This window comes from Osmia lignaria, chromosome 2 (assembly GCF_051020975.1).
Source record: "Osmia lignaria lignaria isolate PbOS001 chromosome 2, iyOsmLign1, whole genome shotgun sequence".
In the NCBI taxonomy this organism is placed as follows: Eukaryota; Metazoa; Arthropoda; class Insecta; order Hymenoptera; family Megachilidae; genus Osmia; species Osmia lignaria.
In genome coordinates, this window is record NC_135033.1 from 7,860,251 (window position 1) to 7,882,689 (window position 22,439).

Here is a 22,439-nt window from a genome sequence, read left to right on the forward strand (position 1 = left end):
TCTATTTTCTTTTCTCTGCTTTGAGAGTGAGCAATTGAAACGTCCGAGGCAGATATTAAGAGCTATTCGTCGATTTAAGGGGATAGAGAATGGTACCGTAACGTGGTACGAAAGAAAATGTCACGTTGATTCGAATTTGATGAATTTTAGTAGATGGAAAATCTTCTAAAGAATCTATAAATTCTTCGATTTCATGATAAACAATTACCCTTTGAAAAGGGAGGTCGATAACTGAATTATTCTATTCTGGCCTGTGCCACGGTTTCCATCGCTTCGCTTCGTTCATCCTCCACAGAAGCCACAGGAAATCGACCGTTCCGCGATTACTTTTAATTTACCGCCTATTCCACCATTAAGTCGCGGCGATTACCGATCTCCTTTCCTCCCCGTGCTTCGCCTCTATCTCTATCGTTTCCTTCGACAACGTCCCGTTCGATTCGGGCGTTAAGAACGTCCGGTGCACGGAACTCACCCTCCAGCCGTTCCAAGAGTTATATCCTCCGAGGATTATAACCGATGGCGGGCACAGCCTCCCATAGGATATTAGGAGACCAGTAGCAAGCTTTGCTCTCGGTCGGTGCACGTGTGCCGAGGTGTCAAAGCTTTTCCTTTTTGCGGTATCGGGCCACGATGAAGAATACACACCCGGGAGAATTATCGGTTTTCCTTTCCGGAAACTCGATGCAACTGTGATTCGTTATTCCTCCTGTTTCCTTTATTTTTCCAAGTTCTTCTCTCTGGGCGTATGATCAGATTTTCTTTTGATATTCAGAACAAGACGAGTATCTCCGTAAAAATGATCGTTTGCTTTGAGTAACGATCAATCATTGTGTATTAAGAATATTGATGAAAACTTTATACAGTTATTTTTGTGAAATTCAAGCTTCAAATTGATGCGACACAAGTACCATTTTGCAAAACTTTTAAGTCATCATTCTTCAGTCAAAGATACGCACGTTTCCGTAGAGTTGATGACAAACAACGTTCCAACATCAATTTTTCTAACATTACGATTCAGCAGACAGGCATCGTGTTTTCAAGAAAAAAAAAATCCCCCGATCCTGGCTCACCTTACCGGTCACGAGCACCGCTTCTTGCCTATTCTTCTTCGTGTAGAACATCGGGTATGCGAGCCGCGTGCGTAAGGGACTTCCTTCGTGCGCTGACAATCATCGAGGACGTCGCAGTCATCGTCTGCGTTCGAAGACGTCCGAGTACGTGACGATTCACGTGAACACCGGAAGCTGCTTGAACGTGAGATCGAACCGAGAACGATATCGATCCTGAACGATGGAACGTATTGTTTCTCACGTATGTCACGAAAGTTTTTCGTCAAGCATGAATTTAACGATCTATCCTCCGGCTACGAAAAGATGTAACGATCGTCACGCGAGAATTTTTCACACTCGGACGATGGAAATTCTTCCGGAAAATAATATCCTCGAGAGACTCGAGAATTACGATCGTTTTGATAAAAACTCATTAAAGTTTCAAATTGGCCGAGGCAACTTCTTTGAGGTCCGCCGTAAGCGAAGTTTCCCGACCAGAGTCCAACTTCTCCTTGGAAATTCTGCGGTGCAACGAAAATGCCAGTCTAACGCTATAACTTCAGTTTCCTTCGAGTGTTTCGAACTTGAAATGCGACGACTGGTGTCTCAGTGAAATGCGATTATCAATATTCTCGGTTAAATTGAACGGAGTTACCGAGCACCATGACTGAAGGAAATTAAGAGGAAACTTCTTTAAGTTATAATTCGAAATGGGCTGTTAACGAAGTTCATACTGTGTTATGCAGTCACTAAATAGTCGCGCAATTAAGCTCTTATAATCAATAATTATTCTTATTTAACACATCGACTGTCGCGACACCTACGTCATTCTACTGATATTCTCAATTCCGTTTCCATTTATTACCCTGTCTAAAGTAGCTCTCCCTCAATTTAATTCATCCTCACGCAACACCGGAATCCTCTTTCACCCCTCGCTACGTAACAATTTAATTAAATTAATCTCCTAGCATCGGTTAGCGCTAACCAATAATCATTCCACTGGGGTTAACGCCACGATCTTACGGTTCGTCCCGAAGCAACCGGAAGCCATCGATATTTTTCTACTATCGCTTCCCAGTTTTTCCGCTTCTCCGATCGAGGGGGAGAAAAAAAGGTGTATCCGCCACGAGGATCGAACAATGCCCCGCACAGATAGTAATTTACCGGGTCGAGAAAAACAAAGGGCATATCTCAAACGGTTTTCTTCCGCCTATCGTAAGAAATATATATATATATATATATATCGTCGTCGACGACCACCCTGGAAGGCTTGGGGGAGGGTTGTAAGCGTTGGTCGCGTGGCTTCGCGTATACCTCGAAGAGGATCGATAGCCTCTCTCTTTCTCTATCCTGCACCGATAAGGGTAGAACGATTAACGTGGTAATGACGTAGCCGAGGAGTGCAAAGGCCCTCGAGGAAGACTCGATGGCGCCTGGAAAAGGGAAAGGTAGGATTCGAGCGGCTGCTCTTCGGGGGATGGAAACGTCGAGCCGTCTCTCTCCGTTCCATCGGGCCGTGCTAATTTCGAATCTGCTCGTTGTTCCGGCCAACGCGCCGACAAAGCTTTGATGCCTCGGTACAGTGCAAAAAACGAAGGTGAAAGACACAAAAAAATATCGACGAGGAAGAGCGAGAGAGAACTAGGAAGAAAGGGCAGAAGGAAATCGAAGCGGAGAACAGGAAAACAGGTGGAAGGACGCGGTGGCGGAGAAATGAAACTATCCGAGTAAAAAAATGATTCCTCGCTGTAAATCATTTAAGTTAATGGATCCTTATTTTTATATAAACTTCTCAATCGGCCGGTCATTTTAATTCGTGAATCTGAATTCAATCTCGACCCAGATACCCCCGGCTTCCGTGCCGTTGCATCATAAGGAAAGTTCGCGTCGAGCTAAGAAAATTGGCAATAAATTTTCGCACGCCTAGCTACCTCGCGGAGTTATTGTTATTAATTCGGTCGTTGTACCCGACGCTTTTGCTAACCGTTCGTCGATCGATCCGTTTTCGCGAGGAACGGTTGCGCGAATCGCGACGGACGCGACGAGCCTGCAAATTCGTTTCGTCCATTCGCGAATCGATCGAAATTACACGAAACCTCCCCTCGCGTTTCATCCCGTCTGCTCTTTCTGTTGCTATCTCTTTTTTCATCTCTTCGATAGAAGAATTCGTACATCTAAAATGCATTGGTTGCAATTTTAACGCGCTTTTCCGTTTTGCAAATTAAGTAGGAATTGGTAGCGGAAGTCGCGAAGAATTCTTATCGTCGCCGATTCGCTCGGCGAATTTTCTATTTTCCCGAAATAAATTTGCAAGGAAACGGTCGGACAGGCGATTTAACGATCAGTCGAGCGGAACGAGCAGAACGAGCGGATTTGATCGGGTAACAGATCGATTGCGAGATTTCGCTTGGGGATTCGAGGTTTTCGGAACAGTCGGCCAGCATTTGAAAGGTCACTCGTTCTGGTCCGTTCGCGGGAACGTGCTCGTAACGAAAATTCAACGACGTGTGTTGAAACACCTGGCGATTCGCAAACCGGCTCGCGAAAAGGTGCTCGAATCGAATTCTTCTCGGACGAATCGCGAGCCCGATCCGAATTTAATTCCGTCCCGTTCTCCTTTTGCCCCGCTGTAATTGCCGATTCGTTGCGCCGGAAACTCTGTTCGTAACGAACTGTTCGAAAGAGGATCGGTGAAGTGTAAAAAAGCTTTTTAATCGTTTCAAATCGAACGAATTTTCTAGTTAATTATTGGAAACAAATTACCAGTTTTTCAAATCAAAAACACTTGAAAAATCAAACGTTAGATAATTAAATCGCACAGAGTTCGATATACCCAATTAAACAGCTGTAATAAAACATTCATTGTACAATGTGTCTGAAGAATGAAAAAAGTCCTGGTCGAAACTATTGACGATAAAAGCAAGGTAACTCGTTCTCCCGTAAATAGAATCCGTCTGGGGATGCCTGATCGTAGGAGGGGAACGGAAAATTCGATCGAAAAATAATCCAGGGTGCAACGAATCCTCGCGGTCGAATTCGAGGTTTCTAGAGCACTCGGACACGGGTTTTAAAGTTCGACGACCTTCTGCACCCCGCTTGCTAGTGACGCAAGTTAACGCGAGTCCGCTCGATATCGCTAAAATGCTATTACGTCGTCTCTCGAAACGACTTCCTGGCGCTGGAGTTACTTCCAACTTCCTTGCCGTCTGGTCCACGAAAATTTACGTGACTTTCCACGGGACAAACTCGCGAAACACCTTTCGCGAAATAAAATATCCATTCGGAAGTTGAGCTAGGAACAGACACCCTCACCTTCCGTCGCACGCTTTGCACCGTTCCGTAGTTCCGCTCGATTTTACTTGACAAACGACGCCAACTTTCATCGACCGTAAATCTATGGATCGCAGGAGAAAAACGACTCGGGTCATATTTTCATAAAACACGCGTCGCGTGAATGCTCTTTTGGCTCGTTTTAAAACCTTCCCCCTGACCTTTCGCCGTTGTTCCAATAACGTCGCTACTTTATTTCCGTTCGACGCGTAAAATCGTGACACCGGGAAGCCTTCCGGTATGGTTGTTACCTCGATCTTTCCCAACGCTAAGCTGACAAAGAAACACGACTCGAGTAGAACGGTGTGCGTCCCTTTTGTCTGAACGTCGACATTATGCCTGACCCTACTACTTTTCCCTACGTCACTGTGTGTAAAAGGTTGGAGGGTAAAGCAGTAGGTACTTGAACGAACTATTGATAGCACTACCCAACCTGGCCTTTCAAAGATTCGTCTCGGCTCTTGCACGCTCACCGCTCGGACCCGCTTCGAGCCGCAACGCGTTACACGCGTGTCCACCGCGCACACTATCTTTACGCGAGTGTTATTTTCATTACCAGCCAGCCAGAGACAATCTACTATTAGGCTTTTATTTCATTCGATGGTTAGAATAATCATTGCCGAGGAATGTATCCAAGATTCTCTTGCTAATTGAAGGAGTATCGATTTATTTTTAGAAAGGATGTTACGGGTTGGGAAAAATTGATTACACGCTGATGAAAGATACAAGGAATACTTAAACGAGAGCACAAGCGTTATCGGATTCTTTCATAAATCTTTATGTTTTTTCTGCTCCCCGATAAATTTACTTTTATAGAACTGATATATGAAATCTTCTACGACGGATTTATTAGAAATTTTTAGATATTGCGTTCTCTAATGAATTCACCGAACAAAGAAACTCTCTTTATTTATTAAATATTTCGATAAAACAATTGATAAATATCGGCAACACGTTCCCATTCCCAGCCACGTATCAGTAATCAAGAAACGATCTTTCGTTTCTAATTACCCACTTGATTCACAAAGAAAGAATTACAGCCATTCATTAACCAGTTCACACTCGACCGTGCTTTTTACATGGTCGTTTATCAAACAATATATCCCTTCAAAGGTTATCGTTTCCCCTTCGAAAGTGTAACGATCACGGTACATTAAAAATTCGTTCTCCCAACGCTTTTCCAGCTGTAACCAACGTTCAACAGAAAAACACACAATTCCATTATATAAAAGATCGGTGAACAATCGTTTGCTGGGACGGTTCGATCGATTAAAATTGCATTTCAATGCCGATAGAAAGCGATATTAGTTAATTTCCAAAAGACGTAATTACGATTCGAGAGCAACATTCCGCGATCACGGTATTTAGAATATTTCCCAATGCAACAGCGATTGTTATTTCTATCGCGTGGAGAAAATGTGCGCGGGATACGAGCAGAGGTAACAAAACCACCAAGTTCGATAACGAATAACCTGCCATACGCAGAATGTTCGCACACGGTTCGTCGTAATTACGATTCGCGATATTGTTTTCGGTCGCATTATTAGTTCGAATTCCGGCGAAAACCGCCGACCATGGCGAGAACGATAAATCGATGCGATCCTGACGTTCTACGCTCCGGTTTGACGCACACTACCTCCGTATGCGATATGAATTCAAACATGAACACCGCGGGGAAAGTTGCATTTACAGCTTGCAACTTTTACGAGCGAAACGAAAATACACTCGATCTTATCGAATGGATTCTGAGCTACATTTACCCGAATTCGATCGAGGATGCACAAGTATATCGAACCCTGAAAATTTCGGGTGTGAAAGGCTATCGATCGTATTGAAACGCGAATTCGTTTAAAGATTTTTCGGTCATATTTGCATTCGTTTAAAGGATTTAGGAGTTGGATGATTACTTCGATTCTCTGTTACACAGAATGACTTGGAAATTCTAGGGATTGTATTTCCTTTTGTTCCATTCAATTGACACTGGAAATTATAGGAATCCTATTTCCTGATACCTGTTCGTTAAAAGATACAACAATTCTCCGGTGTCAAATAGAGAAAATGATAGCCCATCGCGAATACAAAGGGGCACAATCGCAATTTATCAACGATTTCAGCCCGTCAGTCAATGAAATCCGAATTGGTAGCATCGTTCCTCGTGAGGTACCGTGAATTCCCGACGGAAAAACGGGGATGAATTGTTCTAATGGAATGTACGGCCCTGGAAAATGATCATACCGCAAGAGCGACGGAATGAGAAAGGTGTTACCACGTTGCCGGTGTCTATTAATGTCGCGGGCCTATTTCCGGATATATCTTGTTGCCGTGCGAAAATTTACCTCCCTCTGGGGAATGGGTATCGATCGATCGTGTCCCACAGTCGAAAGCTGCGGGACAGACGAGGAACGACGTAGAGGAAGGCAACGAATCGAACAGAGAGAAAGAGGGTGAGAAAGGGGTGATTCTCGCTTTTACCCTGGAAACGAGACAGCAGGGGTAAGAAAAAGGAGGGGAACGAACGACTGGATGGCTCGTTTATTAAACTTTTCGAGCAGCAACCCTTTCGAACGGCAACCAGTTGAATACACGTTTTAAAAAAAAATGTTTAACACTGAAAAGCAACAAGGAGAAAGAAAATAAAGATAGACCGGATAATAAACGACGAAGACGGGGAAACTCGGTCGTCCAGGAGTTTTTCAACTTCGCCTTGTTCGGTATGCATCGCGAGAGAAATTCGGCCAGAAAATAGGCGAAGAATAGACGATGAGATAGGAAGGAACTATAGGAAAGTGTCTGGAAACTGGATCTTTCGCTCGAACACCCATCGTTCGCTCATGGTTCTGCTTGTTTACGAAAAACAACGGATCAACTTCGAGTGAAATTCGGCGATGAGAAAGTTCCTCTTCGAACAAGCAGAGAAGCTGCGTTAAAATATATATATATGTATATAATCCATGAACGCGAACAATTCGAGCTTCCGTTCCAGATTTTCAGCGTCGATGAATTTTCACGGACGATGGTTCGACGGTGAAACTTTGCTTTCGGAGAAATAAAAATGACTAGCAAAAAATTAAAATACATCGGTTCGTCGTAAAGTTTCCGTTTAATTTTCGCATTACGGCTGATCCTGGAGGAAATCCTTTAATTTATTTCCCTTTTTCTCGCCAGTCCCACGTAGCAGAACGAGAAAAGAAAAAGAAACGAATGGAGCGTATATTTTTAAGTGGTCGCAGCTGGAGTATGCTCCAAGATTAGATAACAACCGTTCTGTTTCATCTAAATCCTACGAATTCCCTCGTTTCTATCGCGCACCGTGATACTAGAGGAAAATAGCAACGCGAAGAACACGAAAATACGATTTCAATACATTGCGCGAAATTTTCTTCGGTCCTTTCGGTAATATAAAAAATTAAACAAACAACGAGAAAGAACCAATGTAATTCTCACAATTGGAAATATCTTTCCGACTTCCCAGATAAAAATCGAACTTTCGAAAATCCTATCGCTGGTTTTGCAATGGATTCTCTACTTTCGCGTATACGTTTCGCGAAGCAATAAGCAAGTTATATAATTTGCTACTGTTTTCTATTTCTGTTCTAGAAAACTATTGGTTTCAATTGTTGCGAGTAAATGTTAATGCGCTTTTTAGATCAGCGTTTCTGGTTTGATGAGCGTTCAATTTGGAGAATTATTAAAGGAAAAATTCTACCATGTAATCATTGAATCTGTAATTAAACCAGCTAATTATTTAACCCTGGAACAAGCAAACGTTTGTCGTTAAGCACATAATTCTAACAAATCTCTCGAGTGTAACGATTTCAACCCCGAAAATTCTTTCGACGATAGCGTTTCGCGAAAGAGAGGCACCCATGAGAGGAGTATTAGAAGGATCAGCGAATTCGAGGCACGTTTCGTGCAATGGCCCCGATAAACACGTGCTGGCCAGCTCGTCGATCAGAAAAGGAAGAAATCTGAACTACGTGGCACGATATGTACGCTCTGTCATTAACGAACTGCCCCGTTCAACCGAACGAGCACGTTGGCCAGGGGTAAGAGTCTTAAGCACGTGGTAGCCAGATGCGACCCGGTTGGTCCCAAGAATTATCGGACCCACTTTGTACGCTCCATTCCGCGCGTGAGGGCTCACTGTTTACTGTTCGCATGAATAATCCATTGGGCCACCCGGTGTACACCGGGGGCCGATCACCTTACAATAGAATCGAATCGTTCAGTCAGACTCGTAGCTAGTTCCTTAGAACCCTGTCATTTTGGTCGCAAACCAAGCTTCTTCTTCGTTGAAATAAGTTGGCCGCCGTTCGAACGGAACGTACATGCAAATCACGCGATTGCAAAACGGTTGAAAAATGAAGCAACGAGCGTATAACGATGCACGTAATAAAGTAACTCGGCGCAGATACTGCGGGAAATAATAATCTACGGTACAGGTAAATGTACGAGGGCGGTTTCGAAAGCGTGTCGCCGACACGTGTTGCACGATACGGGCTTACCTCGTAAAATTATCGGGCAACCCTGCGAAAACTCGTGAAAAACTCGTGGAAACGACCTCGACCGCGAACGATCGGCCTTTAAACGTCGAAAATGCGAGATGCTTATAGTCAACTACCATTGCACGTTCAACGTTTAATGGAAGCTTAAGAAGGACGCGATAAGAAACGTTTTAATTAAGAATTATAAAAGACGAGTTCGATTACTCTTGCAAAAAACTTTAATGAGAAATGTCGAATGATATCCATGCGAGAGATTATGCGAATTTTTGTAAAAGCGGATACCACGTGATTCTTGATGAAAAATTATAGAATTTATTTTTGAAAGAGGTACAATAACTTCTATAATCTCTATTACAAAATTCTGCTCTTCGTCTTTAAATACGCCTCTTAATTGGAAGTTTCGTGGTTTTTCATTCGGAGGCAATTCGAAACTTTTAATAGTTCCATTTAACGAGCAAGTACCATTAAGGAAGAAAGAAAAACATCTATCGCGAGAAAGAAAGCGGTAATGTACTGTGAAAAACAAAGAAAACTGGGTAAAAAGATTTAACGACCTCATGAAGTAGCAATTAACCGTATCGTTTACAATTCCTTTCGTTCTTCTCTTTTTCTTATCGAACGATGTACACTGTCACACGACGCGGAGTTCCCATCATTCTTACGCATTGGAAATATTAATTTCCTACAAATTTCTTCCATACCTCCAATAATTTCTCTGATTAAAATATTTCTCACAAACTATGCTATAAATTATCCTTTTCAATCGCCTGATTATACGAGGAAACCTCTCGAACAATGTCTCCCAACAGCATCGACATCAAATAACATTAACAATGACAAGAGGAGAATAGAAAGCAGCAATAAAACCGAGTGTTTTACATTTTCTTATCCTTCCAGCACGTTTTAATCCCGCTAAACAAGCTTCTTCCCGTACAAGTCAGCTAATAGCGTTTGTCCCTTCGAATATACTTCATGTTTTATTTATTTCCATCGTTCTTCCGGTGCTCACCCTCCACCGCTTTGTCTATTCCGGTCGTTTTTGATTGTCAGCACGGCGACGATATCATGAATATCAACGGTACAGCCGAAAGAAAACGGCGATCGTAGTTTCGACACTGACCGAGCGTACGAGATTTCTGCCACGGGTAATTAGGGCAAAAGGTTAATTAACTCGCACGATTCGCTGGCTATTCCCTTCGTCCTTTTGTCTCTTCTCCCGATTCGTTCGCGTTACGATTCCATTAAGAGATATTGCATCTACAAACACTGGCATTTCCCTTCGACCTTATTTCGTTTTTCCTTCATCTCTTTTACCCTTTCAATCTTTTGTCGGCACGCGAATCGAGCTGTTTTCCTCGTTCGTTTGCAACTAGGTCACAGCACGGTGGATAGATAATTATCGCGTTTAAGGAAATATGCAAAGTCAGGTCTGGCACGAGGTAAGCTATTAAAGTGCTCATGATTTTTCATCGAGCTTATCGTTTCGTTCACCTTTTAAACACCCAAGAGAAACGATAACAGCATACACGAAAATTTCCTTTGACCCGACTCCATTTAACGAATATCGAACAGCTCGATCGTTACCCCATCGATTCCTGATACTTCCTTTAAACGATAAAAGTATAGTTTTATAAGGTGATTTCATGGATAGAGTGCAAAGTAAATAGGAAACTTTGGAAACGCATCAAATGCTAGAAACTTCGATGTTCAACAGTGTAAAATGTTTACTGATTACTCAGTTTGCATAGCGTGAATAGCTTTCGAATAATTGGCTATCTCATTTCATTAGGTAATCCTCTAATTGCTTCGAAGCGTGCGTGTATTTACCAGAGGCTACTCCTCCGTTATCATAGTAACGAGCCTCGTTACAGCCTTTCAAATAATTGCGGTCTATGAGAATAAAAATATATAATTATCCTATGGCGTTGAAACAAACAGATTCTAATCGTTCCAATTTGTCGTCGATTCGCTCGACAAACTTTGATAACCTCTCCGGTATATAACACTTGCCAAATATTAGTAATCTCAATCGACTAGACGGATCACTCGAAGCACCGTACGGTCGATAGGTATCCGCGATAAATATTCAGGAGGCCATTATACGAAGCGGACGAGCGTAATTTCCGCGGGACCAGGCGGCGAGACGAGGCCAAACATCGGAACGTGCCAGCGACCTATCGAAAATCTCTCCTCGTCGTTCGAGTGTACGATCAGAAATCCTTCGTGTTCGCTCGTCAGTCAGCCGGTGCGCACCCAGGGAGCCAGCAGGACACGAGACAATGGCCGTATACTCGAGGCAACATGTGTTACCAGCCGTGTAAAGAGAGGGAGACCGGACTCTTGGTGCGTGGCCAGGGTGCACCAAGGTGTGCTAAACGAGCGGTAAAAACCATAGGGCCAGCTGGGCCTGTCCCTCTCCGCGTCACGCAGACCCATTGTTACGGGCCTCTATTACGATCGTCCATTGGCGTAATTAAGATTTTTCTTCGAAACTGATCCGCGTGTACCGTTTTCGATACATTTGTCAAAGATACGCGCAGCGTACTTTCAGTCGGAAGGTTGATAAAACGAAGCGTTGCCGCGTGTCAAAGAGAATCAGAGGTGTCATCAGCCTGGAAATGCTTCAAGCTTCGCGAGTTTCACCGTGGCTTGTTTTCTATGGAGTTTAACCGAGCGACGGTAGAGCGTTCCGAAGGGGAGAGACCGAGCTTTGAACGTGGAACAGCGAATGAAAAGTTCAACTGCGGAATGATGAAATTTTATGTAGAGCGAGATTGCGAGAGAAACGCGTTTTATTAACCCTTTGTGTTCTCCGATCACTCCAGACAAGAATACTTTTCGTTGAAATTCTTCGTTCGTCTCTCGCCTGATAATTACACATTTTTATAACTCTTGGAATCTTCATGATTGTAATTACGAAAGCTCCGGTAGGATAAATAAATCCGAGAGCAACGAGGAGGTATATAACTAGTTGAAATTGAGCAACGTTTACGTTCATAGCCTTAATAGAGAACGACCGGGCAACGTCGGCTTTAAAATTCTAATGAGTTGTTGTCCCCGCCTGTATTATACTTTAATCGCGTGTCGTTAACTCCGCGACTCGTACGTGCAACCACGAAAATCATCGCCGTACTGGCAAGAGAAATCGACACGATTCATTTTTCACGAATGCCTTTTTTATTTCAGTGAAATTTTTCTGCGACAAAGAGACGATCCGTAATGGTCGACGTTGACTAGCGGCTCGAGAACGGATCGAAGACGCCAGCTGACTCGCTTCTGAGCCGCATTGTCGACGAGATTATTGGCCGACCCGCCGATGAAATTGTACCGTTCGCTCGAGTTTGTCGAGCACCACTCGTAAAGCACAGGATCACGGTTCGACCCTCGCCCCTTTGAAGGTCTCCCTTTCCTGATATTTCTCGGTTGTTGCGAGCCTGATCGCAGAGTCGATCCACTTGTAAAAATGCATTTAGAAGAACGTCGAGCGAGACGCGCGAAGAAAGCAAAGACGTGTAGAGCGAACATCAAGTAAGATACGAAGAGTTGAGAAGCATGTTTTTTGAGACAAATTTTCGAGCAACAAAGTTTCGTAGGACGGATACGGAGATTCGAACGAGGGGAGAAAGCAAACTTTCTTCAAAATTTTAAGGGTAGTTTTATGCTTATTTCTTCCTCCCTTTGCAGTGGTTTAAATTTGGCTCAGTCGAGTGGGGGACATCTTGCACGGTACACGCGTGGCCCCTTTCAGAGAGCCCCAGAAACAGAGTAAGAGAGGAAAAAAAAATGATAGAGGCAGGTGAGAAATGCTTAACGTGCCATACGCCACACGTGGGCGACTCACTCGATTAATCTAACGCCGTGCTACACCTCCGTCCGTTATTACGGCTAAACTGCACTCTGGCTGGATGTAATACCATACAGTGGTGCAGGAGACTGGAAAGCGACAAGGGTGGTGGCGTCGTGTCCTCGTCTCGACAGCTCTGATACCAACGCACAGACTCGCTGTTTCAGCGTCAGACAGACGGTTTAATATTCGTCTCTAACAATTACACCTAATATTCGGTAGGATTTATTAATAGTTCACGAGTACTTAAACAAATTAAATGGCACCGTATAATAGTGCCGATCGAAACCTGGATTCCCAGGTATACATATTTGAACTTGATTCCATTCCTACGCTCGTGTCTTGAACGGGGGTGTAGTTTCAACGAATACCGCGACAGCTCTCAATCAATAATCGTAATTGGTATCGAAAATAGGGACGAAACGTTCGTTAATTTTCTGCGCGCGGTCGCCACTTGATCGGTCGACAATCTAATTGGAAGTATCGCGTCGTACCATTATGGAAACGGATCGAGTGCAAATGAAAGCCCCTGTGGATTATACTTGAATATGGGATCCGAAGAGAGAGAGAGTATGCTCGAATAAACGAGCCATTCGCATTGGATCGGATCGGTTCGGATCGACCGCCAACGACAAACGTTATCGTTCTCGCGGACGTTATCGTCGCCTCCCTTTATCGCCTCTGTTCTTCTTAACGCCCGTTCACGCTCTCGGCCCTCGCGAGGACAGCACAATGTGCCAGCAGGATCGTCCACGCGAGAGAGAGAAGAGAAAGCCTCCTCTCGATAATTCAACGGGACAGGGCGAAAAAAATCAATAGTACAACCACCCTGACGAGGGGGGGTCCCCTAACTCTAACCGTGCACACACGGACGAACCGACAGAGAACCACCAACCATTTTCTACCTCGTATACTTAATGAGCATGCCAACTTATTTTGCGTATGTACCTACGAGACTACGATTTAACGCTCGACGATACGAAACCGGAGGTCAAACGACCCTGTGCCTTGTTTTCAACACCCTTTTTCCCGTCCTGGCGGGGAGGAAGAATGAAATTTTTCAAGACGACTTCGAGTCTGGGAGATAGAACCATTAGGGGTAGATAAGAAATTTAATATTCTTTGGAAATTTTGAATAAGAATTAAATGAAGATATATCCAGTTACGAAAAATCTCAAGCACAATGTTTACGCTCGTTCGAAGGGAACGATAATAATTCCTTGAAAAGTGGTGAGAAACGTTCTCTCGTTTCCCGTCACAGTCAAAGGCTCCTCCGGCGAATTTTCCAAGTAAACACAGAAAGCGCGAGCTTTTACAGGAACACGGGAAATGAATATCGAGCGACAGGATCGACGTTCCTGGCTAAACTTCACGGCAACAGCCTGTCGCGTTTGCTTCGACGGGAAGCTCAAAGGAATTTCCCGTGCAAATTGTTCCCGTGGTGAAAAGCGAATCAGCGGTGTTCAACGAGTCGAAGGAGCATTATTTCTAACCAGGTGGAAGGAACAGAACGGAACACGAATATATGTACGTTCCGAAATTAGCCCGAACCCGGACCCTGTGACTCGCAAACATTCTCTCGGCTGCGTGGCGAGAGTATCGATTAGTGAAAGCGAGAGTAAAGTCGATGCCACGAGGTTTACATGGTACTTTTTTTTTTTTCCTTCTTCGAGAAGGAACCACGCGAACGCACTCTTCTTCGTCGACGAACGCGATGAATCTCGTTAACTATTTCGAGGGTGAGCGGGCCTAAAATAAGGACGGTCTCGAAGGACGCTTCAGAGGGTTCCGTACAACCCCTGGAGACAGGCTACGAGGGAGAAAAGAAGGGCTACGATCGATTTTTCCAGCAGGTTTTTCATCGGCAATCGTCCAGGACGCATTGTTCCACCCGGCTACCACCCTCGTTGCATCGGTGAAACGGTTTAATCTTCGAGCAGGCTACATCTGTCGCGCGATTCTGCGTTACGTGGATCGTTTAATAATGTAGAAAAAAAGGTTCGCGTTGATAGGGAATTACAAATTGGATATTACTTCGCGCGAAACGAATCGATTACGTTCGATCGATCCTGCGGTGATTAACCCTTTCGCTACGGTCGCCTCTGCTCGGTAACTGTAACGTTTTTTCCTATCAAATTACCTAACTCGATAAATTTCTTATCCTCTGAAACAGGTATACAAGGCGGGATTTTGAAACTTATCTTCTTAGATAGCTCAACTTCGTATAAAAGAACGAATCTATTCCTCTTTCAATTTCAGTTTTTCACCACTCACTTTATTACGCGAACATCTAGCACTTAATGGGAATGGAAATTAATTTTCCATTTCTGAAATGAAGGAAGAAACGAAGGAACGTAGATATGTACCACTGGTTCAGAAGGAGGACTCGTTTGAACCTTATTATTACTTTTCAAATCTTTGCAGAAGCAGAATCCTTTTACTTTGAACAAAATTCCGTAAAAGCAAATGAAATTTAAACGAGTTTAAATAAAAGATTTAATAAAAAATTCTAAAACAAATATTCCAATCGCAAAGTTAATTCGTTTTGAAATTCGAAAAATCAATGAAAGGGTAAATAACTCGTCCATTAGTTCTTCGAAATCAAAATAAATTGATGAAATATGTGGTTAGTTTTATTTCAACCATCGAAAGGTACCTTCACCTTTGAATATCCAGCCTCAATTTCCAAAATCAACAAGAATTTAGCAGCAAGTCGCAATAGAAAGATTCTAAATCAATACTCTGTGTAACTTTGCTTGAAAAATACCAGGGACGAGCATCGTGACCACGCGAAACACGTGAAATTGGCCGTTTCCGGGTCTCGAAAGTCGTGGCAACCGGGTCGACCAAGTCTCCCAAGGGCACAAAAGACCCTTAGACAGAAAGGAAAACTCGAGGCCGCGTCTCCGCCCTGTAAATCGCGGACTCTCGACGGATAACTGGCACGAATCCAACGGAAACGTTTCTACGATCCGCGATACCGATCCCGTCTACCGATGCAACAACCATAAATAAAGTTACGAAGCAACAAAAATTGTATTTATAACGGAGACTCAATGAAATACGAGCTCCATCGTACAATTTCTAGAACAGCAAGAAATTTTGGTTGATTTTGTACAACTTGTGATTCTTGTTAAATCTGTAACGCGCTTTCCACGAGATTAAAAGCGCTTCAATGTTTTATGAACGTTGGTAAATAACGACGAATATGTGTTTTTTAAAAGTGGTACGAGAAAAAAGATTTTATATTTAAAAAATAGTACAGAGTGGATCGTGAAAGTGGGTTTCGTCACAAAGTTGCACCGTTTGATGGCAAAATGCGTCGGTAAAAAATTCATTTAATAAAAATAAAATGATTGAAACGTGGAAAACGTGTAGGTAAAGTTTCTTTCAACTTCATTGTAACGAGTGTTTCCTCGAAATTCCGGGGAACAACGAAGCTGAAAGAGTAGTTAATTGGGAAAAGCGACGTCGCATAAATTTTTAATAGCGTACACCTCCGGCCAAGTAAGTAGCCCGCCTCGTTGTTACCTGTACGCTTTACGAGGTCAGTGATTACATTAATTAGGCGCGACGATGTATTTTCACGAGGAGAACGAGCCTCGAGCGGATTTGATGACGGTAAGGCTCTTTGAGATTGTTTTCGTGGGTACTTAAAAAGTTTTCTTACGCCTACCACCGCTGTCTCTTCGTCGGCCGCATTGTAAAGGGAACAAGACCGAAAGTTTTCTAGATAAAATGGAGCCGGCCAAGCCGGGAAGAATTTCTTTATTACGATTTCTCGAAATACCCTCTCCAGCTTTGCATTCTTTTCGAGCGTGTTTTAAATGCAAAACACTTCTCCCGGAAACGGAGTCTCGACGCCCGTTAACGGGGATTTTATGCTATCTCTCGCTGTCCCACGATTATGCTGACAATTTTCCAAAATTTATTTTGACGTTTCAATTTTTCAAACTCCAATCTAACATAAAATAATCAAACAAATTATATTCTTTTACAAATTCTAATAACACCAACTGCGATATTCCTTGTTCAAATTATCAGAAATAATGTAGAGTGATTCATAGATCTCTCTAAACGTATCAAGGCATTAAATTTGATTCAGTTTTGCTGGCAATTTTTTCCAACATCTGACTATGCAACGAAGAATTTCAAACGTTAGATGTCTAACACCGATATCGAGCTAGAAATTTTTTTTAAATTTGTTGAATAAATTAGAGGATATTTCTTGCAAATGGTTCATTGAAATCAATCGATACGATATCGTTTATACGTGTACGATCGCGTTACGACTAATAGACTCTGCTTCCAAAAGTGAAAGTATCATTGCATTTCACAATGCCTGACTGGTTTTGCTACTCCAAAAATAAAAAGTTTCTTTTGTAACGTTGCTGATACGTACTCAAGGATTTAACAATGTTATCCAAGATAATTAATCAATTTCATGCTTAATCAATACATGGAATTAGAAATGGCTACGGCTAGAGGATTAAGATTCGAAATTTGAAACAGATCCGCGTCACGGAATTCCATTAAAGCGTTATTTCATCTCTAAGCTGCTTCTAATGCCACGTTTGACGCAAGTCTATCCAGAACACAGACAGATCCAGTAGTATTTAAAGACACATTGACGCAGACGGTTTCGTATCTTTGAAACGACGTCGGTGGGCGGAGGATGCTAAGTGTCCGGAAGACAGAAAATGGTTTTCGGCACCTACTTTTAATACATTAACATTTCTTCCTTGTTCTTCGTAATTTTTTTTTTCTCTCCTTCTTACGCCCGTGTGAACACGTGAAATCGTACGTACGTGCATACAAACAGGCTCCTCTATCTTTCTTCCTTTTTTTCCCCGCTCATTTTCTAAAGCGTGTCGTTGTCTGTTTCACGAGACACAATACACAGACTGTTCCGTGAATCTCACAAAGATAAAACAACCTCTTGAACCACCGCTTATCGCGTCGCATCCAAAGACGCCTTAACACACGCGGTTACACGCGCCTGCTCGTTTCCTCGTTTTGTTTGATGAAACGATAAAAAAAAAAAAAAAAAGAGGAAGAAAGACGCCCCCGTTAAATTTCGAAGCTACGTGAATCCTTTATTGTCAGAAACACGCTGCGGTTTCAATGACCTTAATCGTGAACGGTAACGAAACAATGATTATGCCGAGATGGAAAACGCTGCGAGATTCCATTTTAATATTTCGATTAGCCTATTTTCTCACTTTTACACCGCGATATTTTAAAATTGAAAACTTGGAGTTGCTGCTTTCCTGCGATAAAAGGTCACCTGGTTTCGTACGACCCACCCTGTATTATTGAAACACCCTGTACAATCGCGAACTCGAATGTTCCCTGGCATTAAATGTTATCGAACGTGAACGATAACGGCCAATCCACGTTGCAAAGTGGGCGCGTGCGGTGAAAGCTCGCGAACGCAATGTCGCGCGCGCGTGCCGGGGTCACCACGCAACGAGAGATTTACAATTAAAGAAAGCCAGGACGATGGTACGCGTTATGGCGCGCCATCACTTTTCCCCTCTTTCCTGCCTCCTGCACGCCCAGACGATACGATACAATCGAATATTACCGATGTTAATCGCGCTCCTAAGTAACGGTATACACCTGAACCGAAGCTGCCGATTGTTCGGTGTAACTCGAACGAAAGGAATTCGTTTATTGTTCTTTTACTTTCCTCCTCATTGCCTGCCCTTCATTTTCCTGCTTTCTTACGAGATAACGCATGGTCACCAATATTTGATCATATAGATAAAAAGTAGACCCGATTAGTTATATTGATTCCGTGAAGAAGAGTAATTGGATTAATCGCCGGTTCATGAAATTTTCTAAGTATTTTTGTTTTTTACTAAAATGGTATTTAATACGTATTTATATTACAAAGATCTTTTAAATGACAGAAATATTGTCTAAGATAAAATATTACGTAAAATACAGCTTAAATTGATAAAAAGAAACTTGTTTCGTTTATCTGAAACATTCAAAATTAGCAGCGACGCGAGACTATCGAAACTCGATCGTAGTTGCATTGATAGCGATTATCGTTTCGTTCGATTCTCGCGGACGTTTACGACTGCCTTCATAATTTGACCAGTAGGACGTCCGTACTAACACGATAATAGTGTTCGTTTACGAATGATTTATTTAAAATGCGTGCTGTTAAACATGTTAAACATTTTCACATGTTTTTATCAACACGTAATGTACAGTGAACGATTCTGCTGTTTATTTTATGCTTTGATAAAAAGAAAGTTTGACAGCTGCTTTGGGTGCTTTAAAAGCGAATGTTTCAAGGCGCCACCTTTACGCATTTGCGATAAAAAGAAGATAGAAACAATTTTTATAATGCCGTTGTAATAAACTGTGATTTGAGAAAAAAGTATAAAATAATGATAGTGCGTACTTTATTTAGGAATCAATTTTATTATCATAAAATACCAGAAACTGATATACGTGCAATTAATCGTTGTAAACAAATACTATTCAATTGCACGATAGCATAGTGAAGCAATGAAACATTTAACTCTATGTGAAGTAAATATTTTTTTAACAAAAAACATTTATTTCCAGTTAAATTTACCGATACATTTTGTTTACTACTTTTTCCTCAACAATTTTTGAAGTGACACAAACTTCGTTTAAAACAAATAATTATATAAAATACGGCTCAAACTGACACAAAAAAGTTGATTTTATTTGTATAAAACATCATTTTTGCAACTATTTCGAAATTAGCAACAATGCGCAGCTAAAGGTCAATGGCGTTCGTTTGTTTATTATGGTGAGCACCCCGATAGGTGTATCTGTTCGCATGTCAAACAGTATGCACGGCTCTCAGGGCAGCCCCTTTATGTATGAAAAATACAAATTCTTTTTTTCACATACCTGTCTTGTAGCAGGATTCCCGGTGTTCTTCGAGTAATCCGCGTTCAGGGGAGTATTCAATTAATCGTACAGCACATTTTAACACACGCCGGAACACACTGTGCGCAGCAAGAGTCAACGAATGCACCACGAGCGAACTGACAGTTACCACGGGCTGTTCATTATTGGAAAATCAGTCTTGCGGGCTGCTCTTGCGCAGCCGGTCTGACACTACCAACTTCCTCCCTACTACTGTCCGCCGCCATTTGTACCAACTTTCCTTCGTTCTAATATTCGTGTTATTCATGAGAGCATCGAAAACATAAAGAACCCCATTCTAACATAAAAGATTCAATACATATTCAGTTGTAAATACCACAAATAAAATGAACCCACAATTAACATTATTGATTTACAGGATTCGATGTTTTAAAATAACATATTTATAATACTTGCGCGAATACCTTTTTTTTTTCAAAAATCTTATTTTTTTCACAACTTAATGTTGAAATCTATATTAAGATAATTGAAATTTATATAAAAGAATTCACAATTCTCATAGTTATAGTCGCGAATCTGATGGAAATGTAAAATATCAATTTATAGAGACTACAAGCTTATTTATCTAAAATTTTTAAAACAGCAGCTGGTAGCTACAAGATTAGAAACTCACGATGCAGTAAACCCGTCTAGAAAGCAAGTAGTTTGTGGAAACAGACAACCTCACGGAGGTTGGCTGAATTTTCGCAAAGTGAATTTCACTTGAATATTAGATATTATTTTCCGTCTCCCAGCTGTAGGTGATGAAAGTTTCGCGTTATAGTTAAGTCGCATATTCTGAAGTGGATTAGTTTGAGGTATATTATTTGGTGTTATTCGGTATTCTTTAGAAAAATATACAGCGTATCATAAAAATAAGATATCATGGCGGTACCCACTACCGGTGTAGGTAAGTATTTTATATCTGTTTTATGGATAAAAGATACGAACAACAAATAGACTTTCCAGAAATTAAAAAGTTTTACGGAACATTTAAAACGAATCGTATATAAAATTTCATGATAAAAATTATCTTCACAAAATTCCTGGTCGAAATGCAAGATGTATCCTATCATTTTCTAATAAGTTATCATACACAGTAAACGTATTTAAAACTGATGGTTAATTTGTCAACTTTTAAAATATATTATTGATATTTTGCTCTTATCTTGTAACTAATTAATATGAATCTAAGAGGAAATTATAAAAATAATAACGAATGGCAGGTTATACTTTACCCTAAAGTATATAGTCATAACCTGTACTCCCTATATCTTTTTGGTTAATCACATTTTATTTGCAGTTTTATAGATGGTAACTGTAATTTTATATTTTTTAGTTGTGCCTCGAAATTTTCGTTTATTAGAGGAATTAGAACAAGGTCAGAAAGGTGTAGGAGATGGTACAATCAGTTGGGGCTTGGAAAACGATGATGACATGACTCTTACACATTGGACTGGAATGATAATTGGACCACCTAGAGTAATTTTCTAATTTAATGTGCCAATTAGATTGTTTATAAATATTTTTGTATCATAATTACTGATATTTATATATTAATCTTTATATGATTTGATATTGTATAAATTTAAATAAAAGTAGAATGAGTTATAGTTATGTGTATGGAAATTGAAACAATATAAATAATATTTATAATCTTGGTCATTAACAGCAGGAACAGAATATTAAAATATTAGGTGCTTACAAATATTATTAGTAAGTAAACAAATTACTTGAACATTATATAATATTTTTAGACACCATATGAAAATAGGATGTACAGTTTGAAAATTGATTGTGGCCAGAGATATCCAGATGATGCACCAAATGTAAGATTTTTAAGCAGGATTAATATGAATTGTATCAATAGTACTACTGGAGCAGTAAGTATCTAGTTTCTTTTAAATTAATAATAAGGAAACAAACATTTTATGTATCAAACTCTGCAGGTTGATAACCGTAGTGTACCAGTACTTGCAAAGTGGCAACGAGAATACACAATTAAGACAGTTCTTCAAGAGCTACGTCGCTTGATGACATTGAAGGAAAATATGAAATTGTCTCAGCCTCCAGAGGGTAGTACCTTTTAGCCTAACCACATCTAAACACAACACCTCTTCCTTTTTGTGGTAGCATGGGGCGAGATCCAATGAAGGTACCAAACAATATTAAATGGGTGCCGAATAAAGACATATAATAAGAAATAACACCTGTGTAAAAAGAAAAGAAGGTGATGATGACTATGAAAGTTGAATCAGTGTTTTCAATTTACAGAAATATTTACTTACAAAATTCATAAAGTATATTATTATCTATCATTTTTTTATTTTAGAGCACATTTCATATATTATATATTATATATATATATAATTACTATATTAATTTTAATATCTTATTTAAAAATATGCACTCACATTTAATTAAGAAAATACTGTTTCAGCTTTTTAAGTTAATACAATCTAAAGCAAAAGTCATATTTTGATTCTTAAAACTGGAAACACAGACTGTGTAATAAAATTAATAATCAGTAAGAACAACTTATGCCTTCAAAGTTTTTTAAATGAAAAACAAAAAACGCCTGAATAAGTAAATTAGTAACATTTCAGTTTGTGCATAAGTGCCATTTCATAATCTGTGGAGGTGTCTCAGTAATTACTATTGTAGACCATTCTAAATTTTAATAATTTATATCTTTGTGTGCTCATTTTTATCAAGTCTTACTTTACATTATCTCTGTTAGTTGTTATTAAGATTTTAGCAAACAGGTTGTTGAGATCAATCTTTGATGTAATA

At 40.9% G+C, this 22,439-nt stretch overlaps 2 protein-coding genes across 3 annotated transcripts in view; one reads left to right on the forward strand and one right to left on the reverse strand.

Moving 5' to 3' along the window:
• The window catches only part of Src64B (Tyrosine-protein kinase Src64B), a 34,676-nt gene extending 14,817 nt beyond the window's left edge, over positions 1-19,859 (reverse strand). For both annotated transcript variants that reach the window (XM_034330371.2, XM_034330370.2), the window contains exon 1: positions 19,629-19,859. The gene's annotated coding sequence lies outside the window, so the exon portion shown is untranslated. The remainder of the gene's footprint in view (positions 1-19,628) is intronic.
• Positions 19,860-20,292: 433 nt separating this feature from the next.
• Positions 20,293-21,763, forward strand: Uev1A (Ubiquitin-conjugating enzyme variant 1A). The gene is made up of 4 exons (XM_034330378.2): positions 20,293-20,556; positions 20,986-21,128; positions 21,404-21,529; positions 21,596-21,763. Exons 1-4 carry the CDS (start codon positions 20,532-20,534, stop codon positions 21,734-21,736), a joined length of 435 nt encoding a protein of 144 aa, XP_034186269.1. The 5' UTR covers positions 20,293-20,531; the 3' UTR covers positions 21,737-21,763.
• Positions 21,764-22,439: the final 676 nt, after the last annotated feature.